Source organism: Dendrobium catenatum, unplaced genomic scaffold, assembly GCF_001605985.2.
Source record: "Dendrobium catenatum unplaced genomic scaffold, ASM160598v2 fragScaff_scaffold_976, whole genome shotgun sequence".
Lineage (NCBI taxonomy): Eukaryota > Viridiplantae > Streptophyta > Magnoliopsida > Asparagales > Orchidaceae > Dendrobium > Dendrobium catenatum.
Genome location: NW_021319438.1, coordinates 1003261 through 1016173, shown reverse-complemented (window position 1 = coordinate 1016173; position 12913 = coordinate 1003261). Strand labels below are relative to the sequence as shown.

Sequence of the window (12913 nt, the reverse complement as noted above, 5' to 3'; positions counted from 1 at the left end):
ACGAATAAATAGTATTATAGCGTGTTTGAATCATGTGTAAACTATGTTAGAATATTATTTGAATATTGTTTCAATTTTATTCACAAAACCTACAAATAATGTTAAAAAATAGTTAGATCAAGATTTTCTCTATGTTCATCACAATTAATAAAATGTTCAATGTATTTATAGATTTAGTTTTCAACAATGAATGACATATTAAAAGAATAATTGAGCTTATAACATTTTTAACCTTGAACCTATAGGTGGAGATGAATACGAAAAATTTGACAAGAAAATTTGCTTAAGAAGGAATATTACATGCGCTAGGAGATCATTGGAGATGATTAAGATACTGTAAAGAAAGATTGAGCAGCTTATTATGTGAAAGTTCATCTGACTATTGAGGGAGGGTTTCAATTTTTTTTATAAAATAAATTTTGAACATATTATAAAAAGAAAAGAAAAGAAAAAAAAAGTATCACCACTTAAGCCATCTCCAACCGAATTGTAAAATAGTGTTTGCCGTCCGCCGCGAGCTCCAACTGAACGCGAGATTCAACAACATTTTTACGAAGTGAATAGTGCGATGCTAATATTGATGTTACACTGTTCTCAACCCCTATTTTAACTTGGTTGGAAAAAAATACATACTCAAAATATTATTTTTTTTATATTATGAAATATAATTCGATTAAAAGCTGGTTACTATATTTTAGAGTGTTATTATACTTTGAAGTAAAAAATGAGTTTTTTTTTTTTGTTGGAGATGCCTTTCCAGCACATAAAGTCTAATTTCTGTTTGGGGTTATTATGGGATTATGGTTAGGGTTGTCAATATTTGACAAGACCTGAAAACTCAACTCAAACCCAACACAAAAATTTTGGATTCGGGTCAACCTAAACTGAAAAGGGTTGGGTTCGAGTTAAAGGTTTCGACCTGTTTGAAAAAACGGGTCGGGTTCGGGTTGTCACGGAAACTCAACATTGACCCGGACTGACCTGGAGACCGAGTCAGCTCAGCTGTCCGCATCATCCCGCGTCGCGTCAGCTCCGCCGTCCGCGTCTCGCGCCCGTCATGTTGCATCAGCTCAGGCATCTGTGTCATCTAGCTGTCCGCATCCGTGTGCTCTTCGTTGTCTGGCCCATTTGCAACTGTCTGCATCATCCCGTTGTTGGCTGTCCGCTTGCCCTCAATCTTCTTAGTGTCGTCGCCGACCCAATTTTGTGGGATGTGTTAGATTGACTCGGATCTGAAGTACGTCTGATTCGGGTCTGACAAATTACCCATTTTTAAAAATAGGTCGAATTCGAGTTGACTCAAATATTCCCCAATCAATTTCGGATTCGACCGAACCGAACCTGACCGGTGCGGTGTCCGAACCTAATTAATTTCGCCACCGGAGAAAACAGCTGAAACGAGAGAAATACCGACAAGGCGGAAGGCAAACATACCTCGACATGGCGAACCCTAGGGAATGGCTCCTTGTCAATGAGACTGCGAAGGCGATGGTCGATAGAATGGAAGAAGAGCGCCCTTCCCTTTTCTTCCCTCCCCTCAACCGTTTTTCCATTCGAGCTGGCGATGTCGTCGAAATCACTGGCCCCTCTCCCTCGGCTAAAAGCGAGATCCTCTTGCAGGCAAACCTAGCCTCTGTTATTCTCTCCTCTCTTTTTCACTCACTTGCCTTCGTTCCTTTTATTCCACTTCTTCATAGGCAGCCATTCACTGCATTCTGCCCTGGGAGTGGAACGGAATCTGTTTCCGTGGGCTGGAGATGGTGGTTGCGTACATTGATTTGGATTGTCGTTTCGACGTGCTTCGGCTTGCTCAGGTGCTGAAGCTTCGTATCATGAGTGCGTATGGTAATTTACTTTTATCTTCGATGTGTTTCGTTCTTGAAGTGAGTATGTAAGCTTGGCGTTGCTACCTGGTGTTGGAACATCAGTTGGATTTTATAGGATTGGAGATAAATATGACGAAACAATAATTTTTAGTGGGAAAGGAAGCTGGAAAAAAGGGTTGCGGGAGGGAGAGAGGGAGGAAGGTAGAGACCAGTCTTTTTAGCAGGGGCAAAGAGAAATATTGCTAAACAATCGCTCGAACCATAATCATAAATATTGATTTAGAACATTATGACACTCTAATTTTTGAGTGGAGTTTACAATGCTAATAATGTGCATGCTCCTCAAAACCATAACAATTAGGGAGGCTAAGCCCAAATAAAATACCAAAGTTTTGGTGGTTGTTTTTGGCTTACTCAATCTAAGTAACTAATGCTAATTTTGACAATTTGATTCTAAAAGGAATATACCGTGTGATTTTTCTCCCACTTTGTTTATCATACTTCACTGTTGTGCCCAATATCCTAAATGATCAAGCAGTGCTTTTTAACTGAAACCTATATTTCTGCAATTTAGATGCTCAATGACCAAGCTATATGTTTGGATGTATAGCTACATTATTGTGTTATAAATACCTATTATCATTTCCAAGGTGCATCTCACCAGTGAATGCCAATATTTTTATTATGATGAGAATGATTTGTACTAGTAGGATTGATAGAGATGAGTAACGTCGTTCATCAACCTGCCATTCAGTGTTTTGACTGTACAAAATACTTCCAGAAGATGCTGAAAACAGTTTTACTATTAGAAGTTTAACGCTAGTCTAATATTCTGATTTTTGGTAGTTATTTCATCAGCTACACAAGTTTCAATTCTACACCATTTATATTTTTAGCATGCATGGTTGTAGTATGTACAGTTGTAGCATGTGCAACTATCATGTTAAGCTTAATCAAAATAAATAACATTAGAATAGTATACAGGCTGAGCATGCTAATTTTTTATTAAAACAATCCTTATTAGCAGATTGATGTTTAGATTTTGATGTTTTAGGTTCAACTCATGGTACCTGTTGGGACTCAGACAAAGTCTCTCCCAGGAATAGCTTCATGGATTCACAAGCTGATCACCTGGATCATGAATTGTTTTTATCCTGTATGAAACGTTTCTTGTATATCCGATGTTACAATAGCTCTGAATTTTTGGCTGCATTGAAGGCAAGCAATCTCCATTTATATGCTTAATATTGCAGTTGCATAAATATTTTAATCTTATCGAGCATGCTTATGTATTTTAATTCATGGATTTTACATTTATCTTAATTGTCAAATCTTCTAATTCATTACCCTTTACTTTTTAGTTTTGACATTTCATGACAATTGCGACTCTTATCTTCTCTTATTTTTTAGTATCAAATGGTTTATGAGGCTTTATGCCTAGAACCATTTTGCTATAACTGGAGTATGAACTTGTTATGTTGTTCATAGCTTAAAAACCTTAACTTCTTTTGCTATGTAAGGGTACCACTTATTTAAAAGTGAAGTTTTAAGCTAATATTATTAGAAAGTGGGTGAAGACATCATTTTGATCAACTTCTATTTATTTATTTTTTAAATTCTTTTGACCTTGATTCCTGTTTTATTAATGCTTGAATATGATTTTCTTTGAATATTATCTAGTGAATATTCTTAGCTCGTGAGCTTCAAACTTATTTTAACTTTTTAAATAATTTCATTTTTTGAATTTTGATAATTACTATAAAGTTAACTTCTTGAAGGTATGCTATTAGCACATTTGAGCTTATAGCATCTAGTATGCACATTCTTGTTTTTCTCCATTTTAATATATATTTTTTCATTTCTTAAATGAAATGTAGTGCCTCCCAAGAAAATTTGACTGTTTAGCCTAATTTTTTTAAAGAAACAATACCCCATCATACAATCCTTGAGATCGATGCATGTTCAGTATGCATCTCGAGACATTATTTTTTACAGCTATTGGTTTGTGCTAACTGGGACCAATCCAATTTGAGTTACACTAAATTGGTTTGCATAAGCTTTGGTTGGGTTAGTTGGATATTCTTTTGGTTTGAAGAGAGGGTTGGTGAATTTGCACCATCATCAATGGTGACCTAGTTGTTTCTGTTAAGAACAATGAAAGGTTGGAGGTAGTCAAATACTCAATAAAAAGGAGTGTGTGTGCTCCTCCTCGCCCTTTTCAGATGAAGGGGCCATAGTTGGTGGTTGATTCACACCCTTAACTATCATCATTTTTTTAATTAATTAATTAATTTATTCATTTTTTTACCCCTAACTATCATCATAAGTCTCCATAGAAGTAGTGGGGAGTGGCTTGTTGCAACTCTAGGACTCGTTATCTTTGTTTTGTTTTTTTTGCCTTCTCAGTCCTTTCATCAATTTTACCCATCTTATTTTCATATCTTCTGCCTTTTATCACATGCTCAAAATAACTATACCTATTTTCCAACACCTTATTTTCAATAGGTGTTATTTCATTACTTCATTAATATATTCCCTTCGCTGCCTTTTCTTATTAGTTTTCACGCATCTTCTTGATATTTTCACTTTTATAATAGTTGACGTACTTATCAATGATTTCTTAATTTCCTACTTTTCCATGTTAATCACAAAACATTAACTAAAGTAGTTATATTCTCTTTTATATCCGCATTCTCTTGTATTTACAAATCATTGATGCTTTAACCTATCATACTTAGATATAAGTTAATCTTCCAGTGATCTTGTATGATTATTATTAATTCCAAAATTGACTAACATTGCATATTATAAACTCAGTGTTTACTATACTAATCCACCTTGCAAAAATTTTATCTATTTTCAATTCACTTATTTTATTAAAAGTACCACTCATTAAAATTATGTCTTATGCAAATAACATATACCAATGTGCCAATGTTTGTCATGTTGAATATCTTTTGTAATTATAATTCTTTGGTTTCCTTAACCTACTTTTACTGTTTGTCATCCTCATTTTACAAATCTTTAACAATTAGATTTTTAACATTTTTTTCTTAAATGTGCATCGAAGTAAGGTCTGATTTGATTACTGTGAAAGGAGGACAAATTAAATGATTTGCAAAGAATATGTTTAAGTCCTTCAACCATACTCAGTAAAATTGAATGAAAAGTAAGGATTCATAATGCTAAACCCAGTTGTTGGGATGCAACTAATTATCATGATGAAAAGGTAGTACCGATGGCTAATGGAGGATGGATGGCTGCTGTCGTTTCATTTTCAGTAGTCAGTAGTCGCCAAATACGTTAATGATCGTGCTACTTTTCTTCAAATCCCGTGGAACAATTATTCTTGGGGTCTAATATTTGTAAAGTCATATATGTAGCTATATTGAGTATTATTTTGTCTGAAATGATCATAACTTTTCTTCTTACTATCATATATTTTCAAGGAAACTTGAAATTGAAAATATCTTCTTATTAATTATGTGGTTACTCCTTTCTAATGTTAAAATATATAAGATGCAATCCCTACGGATGGTTCTTTCCCTTTGAACAAAAATTTTCCTCCAACGAAAATTCAATATTTGTGGCAATATGTTAAAGCTGCTATGAGATTTGGGCATGAGCATTTTGAAGTTTAATTTCATGGACAATGTCTAGTTTGGTTTAAATAAAGAAGTCTATTCTAAGTTATCTGTGCGCAATTTGTTTATAGTTGTTTTCCTTATGCGTCACCAACCAAATATTAATAAATGAAGCAGATTTTTCCAAACTTGATATCTGTTGAATTATGAATGTAGGTGGCTTTATACCGTAATGTACTGGCTGATTTGATTTCTTCTACTTACAGACAGTGCATCATGGCTCTACAAGTTCAAGGGAAGGACTTGGTGTTAGTTTGTACGTCCTTATTATTGATAGGTCTGCCTTTTGCTCGTTTAACGGTTAAATTTTACTTCTTGTGACTAATAAGTAAACGTCTTTTTTTTTCTACAATGAAGCTCTATCTCGGATTGTATGTTCTTTCCTTTTCAATAGAAAATCGGTAATCAGACCAATTATTTCACATCTGTTATTATGTTAATGGCTCATTTTATGATTGAATTGAACCTATTTAGTTTTGAAAAATTTTTCTGCACGGGGATGTTAACTTATGGGTAATTTTATGTGCATATTCTAATTAGTTGCACTGTATCTAACTTTACTGTGATTCATAATAGGTGAGTTAATAATGGCAGTGGAGTTCTACTAATTACTTCTCAAACATAAATAACTGAACTAGTTAAGTTGACTTGCTGATTTTAACTCCCCCCCCCCTTGTGTGTGGGAGTTTTCCTTAAATGGCCTAAATGCCCCAAAAAAAAAAAAAAAAAAGAAACTCTTTGCAGAAATTGAAAAAAAACTTGAAGAATGATGTCCTCAAAAGTTGTCAGAAGAGTGTTTCCTTGCTTGTTAGTTGTTATGTTGGATGGAGTTGTTATTTCCTATTCTAATTGATTTTCTGATAGGAAGAAGTGTTATTATCCCATCCATGAGAAACCATTTAACGTACGTTAGATCTTTGGTTTTGGTAGATCTCCTTCATATGCAAACTGATTAATAGCTAATTTTTACTAAGTTTATAGTCTTCTTGGCCTTGCATGGGACCTAATTCAGCTTTCTTTTCAATAGAATTAAGTTTGGAGATTGTATTGGTCTGCTATATCACACCCCATTTCGACCCTTCTTCCAATCACCCATGAAGCCTAATAGAGTCTGACAATCTAGGCAGACTCATTTCCCTTCAACAACAATCCTGACTTTACTAATCGGGATTGAGTGAGTGAAAAATAGTCCGTCTAGATTGTTACAAAAAATATCTCATCATTTTATAGATTTTCTCATACTTACTGGTATGGAAGTGTGCATAATTTAAACCGTCAAAATAGTTTACAGAAATTATAATTCCTTTATGAGAAATTTATACATACCTGAAGTTTTTAATTACATTAATTTACCTTTTTTATATCACATCTCATAATCATGCATCCACCCAAAATATTAGGGTAAAGATAATTTAATTATCTATCTGTGGTCCTACTTGCTTCTTTTCCTCTCCAAAAAATAGTCATCGTAACGTTTGATGAGCTAAATGCTTAGTGATATAAACAATTCTAATATAATGTTCAAACTTCAAACATTCAAGAAAGAAGTAATAATATGTATGCTTATCTTTTGAACTAACATGAACATTTTTTGTATTAAAGATATAATTAGCTTAATGAAATGATAATTTTTAAGAAAATGGGCTTTGACATTTAAATACATAATTTTAAGCAAATAACATGAATACCTGTAAGAAAGTGAAATGCATCTATCAAATTTAAAATTATAAAATAAGCTTTGAAATAGCTTATGCATCATTTTCATTTTCATTATTACTTATTAATTCCTTAGAAATGTCATAGAATGCCTATATGCTTTTAGTATATTTATATAATTGGTTGTCGCCTGGCCTGTTGGCCCTAAAGTTTACTAATAAAGTTTGGACAATCTTGCATAACAATTATTAATGACCTATTGATCTTAAGGCTGAATCTTATAGTATCAATTTTCTAGGGTCCAGATTTAGGAATCTTCCTTTTTCCTTATATAGCCTTATTTTGTTAGAATTTTAGTTTCCCCCTGCACAGATCATCATAGTATGCAACCTATCCCACATGATATGACATTTCATTGACTTTTTTTCAATTTAATAATCATCATTAGCATTTAAATACATATTAGGTAGTCAACAATCATTGCCAAATACTAGGTCCAGGATGAGAAAAGTGAAAAGTTGCATTAGGTAATTGATGGCCAACGTAAAATTTGTCAAATAATCTTGACATGAATGCTTTAATACATTGTGTTAATGCTAGGGCGTTCCCTATAAGCGACTTGCTGTATGACTTGAATATAGTGAGAAGTGTACAAGGGCCACTGCACCGGTGCCTAGGTATAATGTTAAATAGGTAAGGGTTTCCACATGAACGGATGTGGGCAAAGAAGCTAGTCAGTGAAACAAAATAAGGATATGAACTTAGAATATATGTTCATTTAAAGGCAAATTAATACAATTAATAGATATTATGATTCATATGAAGATAAAGCAGAGATTTGCACGATAATTTGTCTGTGAATGAGTGACTTGTATTGGGATGCGTAGGATGTTTTTATAAGTGCTCGAATGTGACTACTATTGATGATAGTAGAATTTTCTTGATTTGGAAACCCTTGGAGCTAAGGAGTAGTTGACGATAATAGAATTTTTATGACTTTGAACTGCTTGGAGTTAGGGTCTTTGACTTTAATACCAAATTTTTGTGATAGAACTAGTGAATAGTGGAGGACTAGAGGAAAACTTCATATTTACATTGCATGGTGAGGGAAGAAATAACTTCATTCACTCAACTTAAAGTGATCCAAGTACACAACTTTGATCAATGTGAGAAAAACTATTATATTTTATTCATCATCATTTTCCACTTTTACATGATGTTATGGACTTATATCTATCATAAAAGATCCTACAAGATAAAACTAATAATCAAACTAGCTGAAATAATTGGCAAATGATCATATTACATTTACCAATTGTATTAAAGATGATAAATGAACTAAAATAGAAATGCAATGATAGCTTCACTAAAATAATATGACAGTACAGTTAATTCATATTTGTTCTACATCATAGCGCAATCTATTTACTAATTTTAAGTGCTTATAGTATTACATTGCAATATTGTGCCAACCAATTGAAATAATTTTCAATAACAAGTAAGCATGAGTTTGAAATAATTCATAAATTACCAATACAACAACAACAACATCAAGCCTTTGTCCCACTACATGGGGTCGGCTACATGAATCCTTTTTCACCATTATGTCTGTTTAAATTCAAATTCTCATTTAAATCTAATAAAGAAAGTTCATTTCTAATATTTTCTAACCAAGTCTTTTTTAGGTCTACCTTTACCTTTCTTAACATAAGTCAAAATCTAATACTTCAACTTTCTTAATCGGGTCATCGGAAGGCCTCCGTTTAATGTGACCAAACCATCTAAGGCGACTCTCTCTAATCTTATCTTCCACTGGAGCTACTCCAACCTTTTCACATATATGCTCATTTTGTATCCTATCTCTAAGGGTCAAGCCACTCATCCACCTAAGCATCCTCATCTCTGCAACACTTAACTTAATATTATATTTCTCTTTTAATGGCCAACATTCGACACCATAAAGCATTTCAGGTCTCACCACCATCTTATAGAATTTTCCCTTAAGTTTGAAATAATACATAAATTACCAATAACAACAATAAATTTGAATGTCTAAATCGAGGAATTTGTAACATCACTTTTCTTGAAAGATGACAATCATAGTTGCACATGCATCACAATATTTCATAAAAGCTTACAAGAACAAAATTAATAATAACATGTTTCTATATCACTGTTGGCTTGGCTACATGATTCTTTGTTTTTTCCATTGTATCCTATTAAAAGTCAAATTCTCATTTAAATATAATAAAAAGGGTATTTTTAGTACTTTCTAATCAAGTATTTTTAGGTTTACTCACAGGGTCATTAAAAAGCCGATGTTTTATGTGACCAAGCCATCTAATGAGATTCTCTTGAATCTTATTTGCCACTAGAGCTACTCTAACTTTTTCATGTATGTGCTCATTTCACATTCTGTCTGTAAATATAAAGCCACTTATCCATTTAAGCATCCTCATCTTTGCAACACTTAATTTTATCACTTTTAATGACCAATATTCTGCCTCATAAAGCATTGTAAGTCTCACCACCATATTATAGAAGTTTTCCTTAAATTTGAGGGGTACTTTCTATCACACAAGCATTATGCATTCCTCCACTTCAACCATTCAACTTGAATTCTACTAATAATATCCCTATGTATTTCACCATTGCTTTGAAAAAATAAACTAGAGATATCTAAAACTTGCACTCTTTTTAATAACTTGATCACCCATAGTCACATCCCACCCCTAGATCTAATACTTATAAATTACACTCCATGTATTTGGTTTAAGCTTTGCTCAAAAGAAAACCTTTGGACTCTAAGATTGACCTCCATAATTCAAGTTTTCATCAACTATCTCTACTCTTATCAACAAGAAGAATATCATTAGCCAAAAGCATACATCAAGGTACATCCTCTTGCAAATGTTAAAGCAAAAAGATATGAGCTTAAAGCTAATCTTTGATGCAATTCATTTGAATTAGGAAAATACTTAGTCAAACCACCTTGTATTTGCACACTAGTAACAACTTATATATGCATATCCTTAATGACTTGAATGTAAACATTATTAACTTCTTTCTTTTTTAGACCTCTCCAAAGCACTTCTTTTGAAACTTTATCATATGTTTTCTCTAAATCAGTAAATATTATATTTAGATCCTCCCTACTCTCTCTGCACTTCTCCATCAAATCTCTCAGTAAATATATAGCTTCCATAGTAGACCTACGCGGCATGAATCCAAACTGATTTTGAGAAAAATTAGTATCACGTGATAACGTAATGCTCAATTACTCTTTCCAATAATTTTAATATATGATACATCAATTTAATTCCTCTATAATTTGTGCACACTTCTGCATTACCTTTATTTTTAAAAATAGGAATCAACACACTTTTTCTCCATTCATTTGGCATTTTTTATCCTTCAAAGTAATATTAAAATGTTTAATAAGCCTAGAAATTCCTTGATCTATTTTGCACTTTTACTCTTCTATTGGAATATCATCATGTCCAACTTCTTTTCCACTCTTCATTTTCTTTAAAGCCTCTCCAACTTTGATCTTGTTAATGAGACGATAAAAATAAAAGTCTCTATTTTCATGTAGGGTTTTATGCTCACTAATGTTAATTGTATTCTCACATTTAATTTTGTAAAGATAGCATATGAGATTTATACCAAGGGATGAAAAGACAAAAATCTCCATAGAGAACAACGTAGAAATCAAAGAACATTTGGAAGCTTGTGTCAGTTATACTAAATTCAAAGAACAGCTTCAATAATACTTAAATGAAAGAAAAAACTTTCCATTTGCTTGAAAAAAGAGAGGTTCCATGCTTTAAACGCATGCACCTGGTTACCCTAAAGTGCACTGATGCTTTGGGTAAATGCAAAGCTGTCTCAGCACATCAGTTTTGGCTTGCACACTGAAATAATATGGATGATTAAGCCTTCAGAAGTTCTTATTAATAGCACTTCATTGCATTATAAAGATGAGTGCCATGCCAACAGTTGGCAAGATTGCTTGTTTTAAGATTTATGCTCCATGCTGTTCAGGGTCTTTGTGGCACAGGGCATATTAGGCAGATCACATGGCAAACAATGACATAATTAACGATGAGAAAGTTTACTTCAATATTTGTGTATATTAACAAAATTAACACGCCACTATATAAAGTCTGTGCTACATACAAAATTAACACGCCACTATATAAAGTCTGTGCTACATTAAACAGTACGAAGTTCTGTTTCTGATGATTTGATAAGATTTGCTTAGAAGCTTTTATTGTTAGAGTTATTACTGACGCAGGCCTTCTGGTACAATCAAACTTAACAGCATATGGACTTCGATGCATGACAGTTGAGCATTAAAAGGCTTATGTTATTCTCTCAAGCAAACTATATATGTAAAATTTAGTTGTCTAAAACAGGTTTGTAAATTAATGAATTACATTTTCTGTGGTCCATGTAAATGGGCTTTGTTGATTTTTGGTGCAAAGTTTAATAACTCAAACCACGGATCATAAGAATATAAATAATGGCAAAATTTGGTGCTGGGTGCTGCGGTTGGTTAATGCATCTAAAATAAATTAAATTAGGTCTTTGTTATTGAGAGTTCGACTTTGTGACTTTCAGTTCAAGATATTGTATCTTCTCTGAATCATCTGTCAATGACGTTTTGTCTAAAACTGTTCTTTTGAAGTATCTTGAGTTTTGCTATTAGAAATGCAACATTTACATAGCTTTTGCTGCCTCTTTTGCCGTAGCATAAAAATAATCTTTCCTGCGGAATCAAAATCAATTACCTTATAACGGAGTCATTTAGCTCCTAACCTACTAATGAAAATTCTGTTATACTTGGAAGAGTCCGTTAGCAGTTCATCTTCCCTGTAAAAAGCATTCTTTCCTTCCAAATATATCTGCTAGTGAACCTTACATCTTGATTCCAATCAAGTTTTCTGGGCATTAATGCTTTGGGTTCTTGTCTTTCAGCATTGGTGCTTTTCATTGGAATCATCGAGCTTGCCAACCACTGACAAAAGATGGCAATACATGGTATGTATATGGCTTATATGGTAATTGAATTCAGAGTGATTCTAGGATATGTTTGAGCTTTTTTCAGTTCTGAAACATCATTAAACCGTTTGTGGAAAATATGCTTGGGGTGCATACATTACTTTGATATGTATATATATGAATAGTAATGATGTAAGCAAACTGGAAAGAAAAGTCAAATTGGAGAACACAAGGATAAAATAGAAGAAAACTCGATTCACTATAACTTGCAAACAATAAAAAAAACATTCGGATAAGCAAAAGTAAAATCAAATGAAACAAAATAATAACATAAAAATGCTATCTCAGAACAACCGTATAGCAGTTTCCTCACATGCAACGAGAGTAGGAAAATATATGAAAATTGTGCTTAGGCTTGCAAACCAAGGGTCCACCACTGCAAATGAGTCCAACGTCCTACCAAACTCCTCTGGCAAATGTCTCCAAATTTCAGCCAACAAACAACTTCCAAGAGCTCAAGAAAAAGGATACAAATGGAGTGGAACTTGCGTAGAGAAGAAGAGATTAGAAGCCAAAATGAAATAGAGAGGAGAAAAGGGGATGGAACAAGCTCTCAAGCTTTTCCAAGAGAAGAAACCCTCAGGTTTTTAAGCAACTTATCTCAAGATAATCAACAGCATTTTCCTTCTCAAAACATCTCTAATTTATAGGCAAAAGAAAGAAGCTAAACAACCACAACACCTCCAACCAAAATCAATCAGGTTTGGGGAAATGAAAGGCCAA

At 33.2% G+C, this 12913-nt stretch overlaps 1 protein-coding gene across 9 annotated transcripts in view; it reads left to right on the top strand.

The window, feature by feature from the left end:
• The first annotated feature begins 1400 nt into the window (after positions 1-1400).
• Positions 1401-12913, top strand: part of LOC110101636 (DNA repair protein XRCC2 homolog) — a 29637-nt gene continuing 18124 nt past the window's right edge. For 4 of the 9 annotated variants that reach the window (XR_003701727.1, XR_003701728.1, XM_028697610.1 and 1 more), the window contains exons 1-4: positions 1401-1620; positions 1698-1845; positions 2881-3044; positions 5677-5747. Coding sequence is in view for 7 of the 9 variants with exons in the window: in XM_028697610.1 (XP_028553443.1) it covers positions 1441-1620; positions 1698-1845; positions 2881-3044; positions 5677-5747 (563 nt within the window). In the remaining 2 variants the exon portion in view is untranslated. The remainder of the gene's footprint in view (positions 1621-1697; positions 1846-2880; positions 3045-5676; positions 5748-12913) is intronic. The other 5 variants (XM_020829618.2, XM_020829616.2, XM_028697609.1 and 2 more) reach the window with 4 other exon arrangements.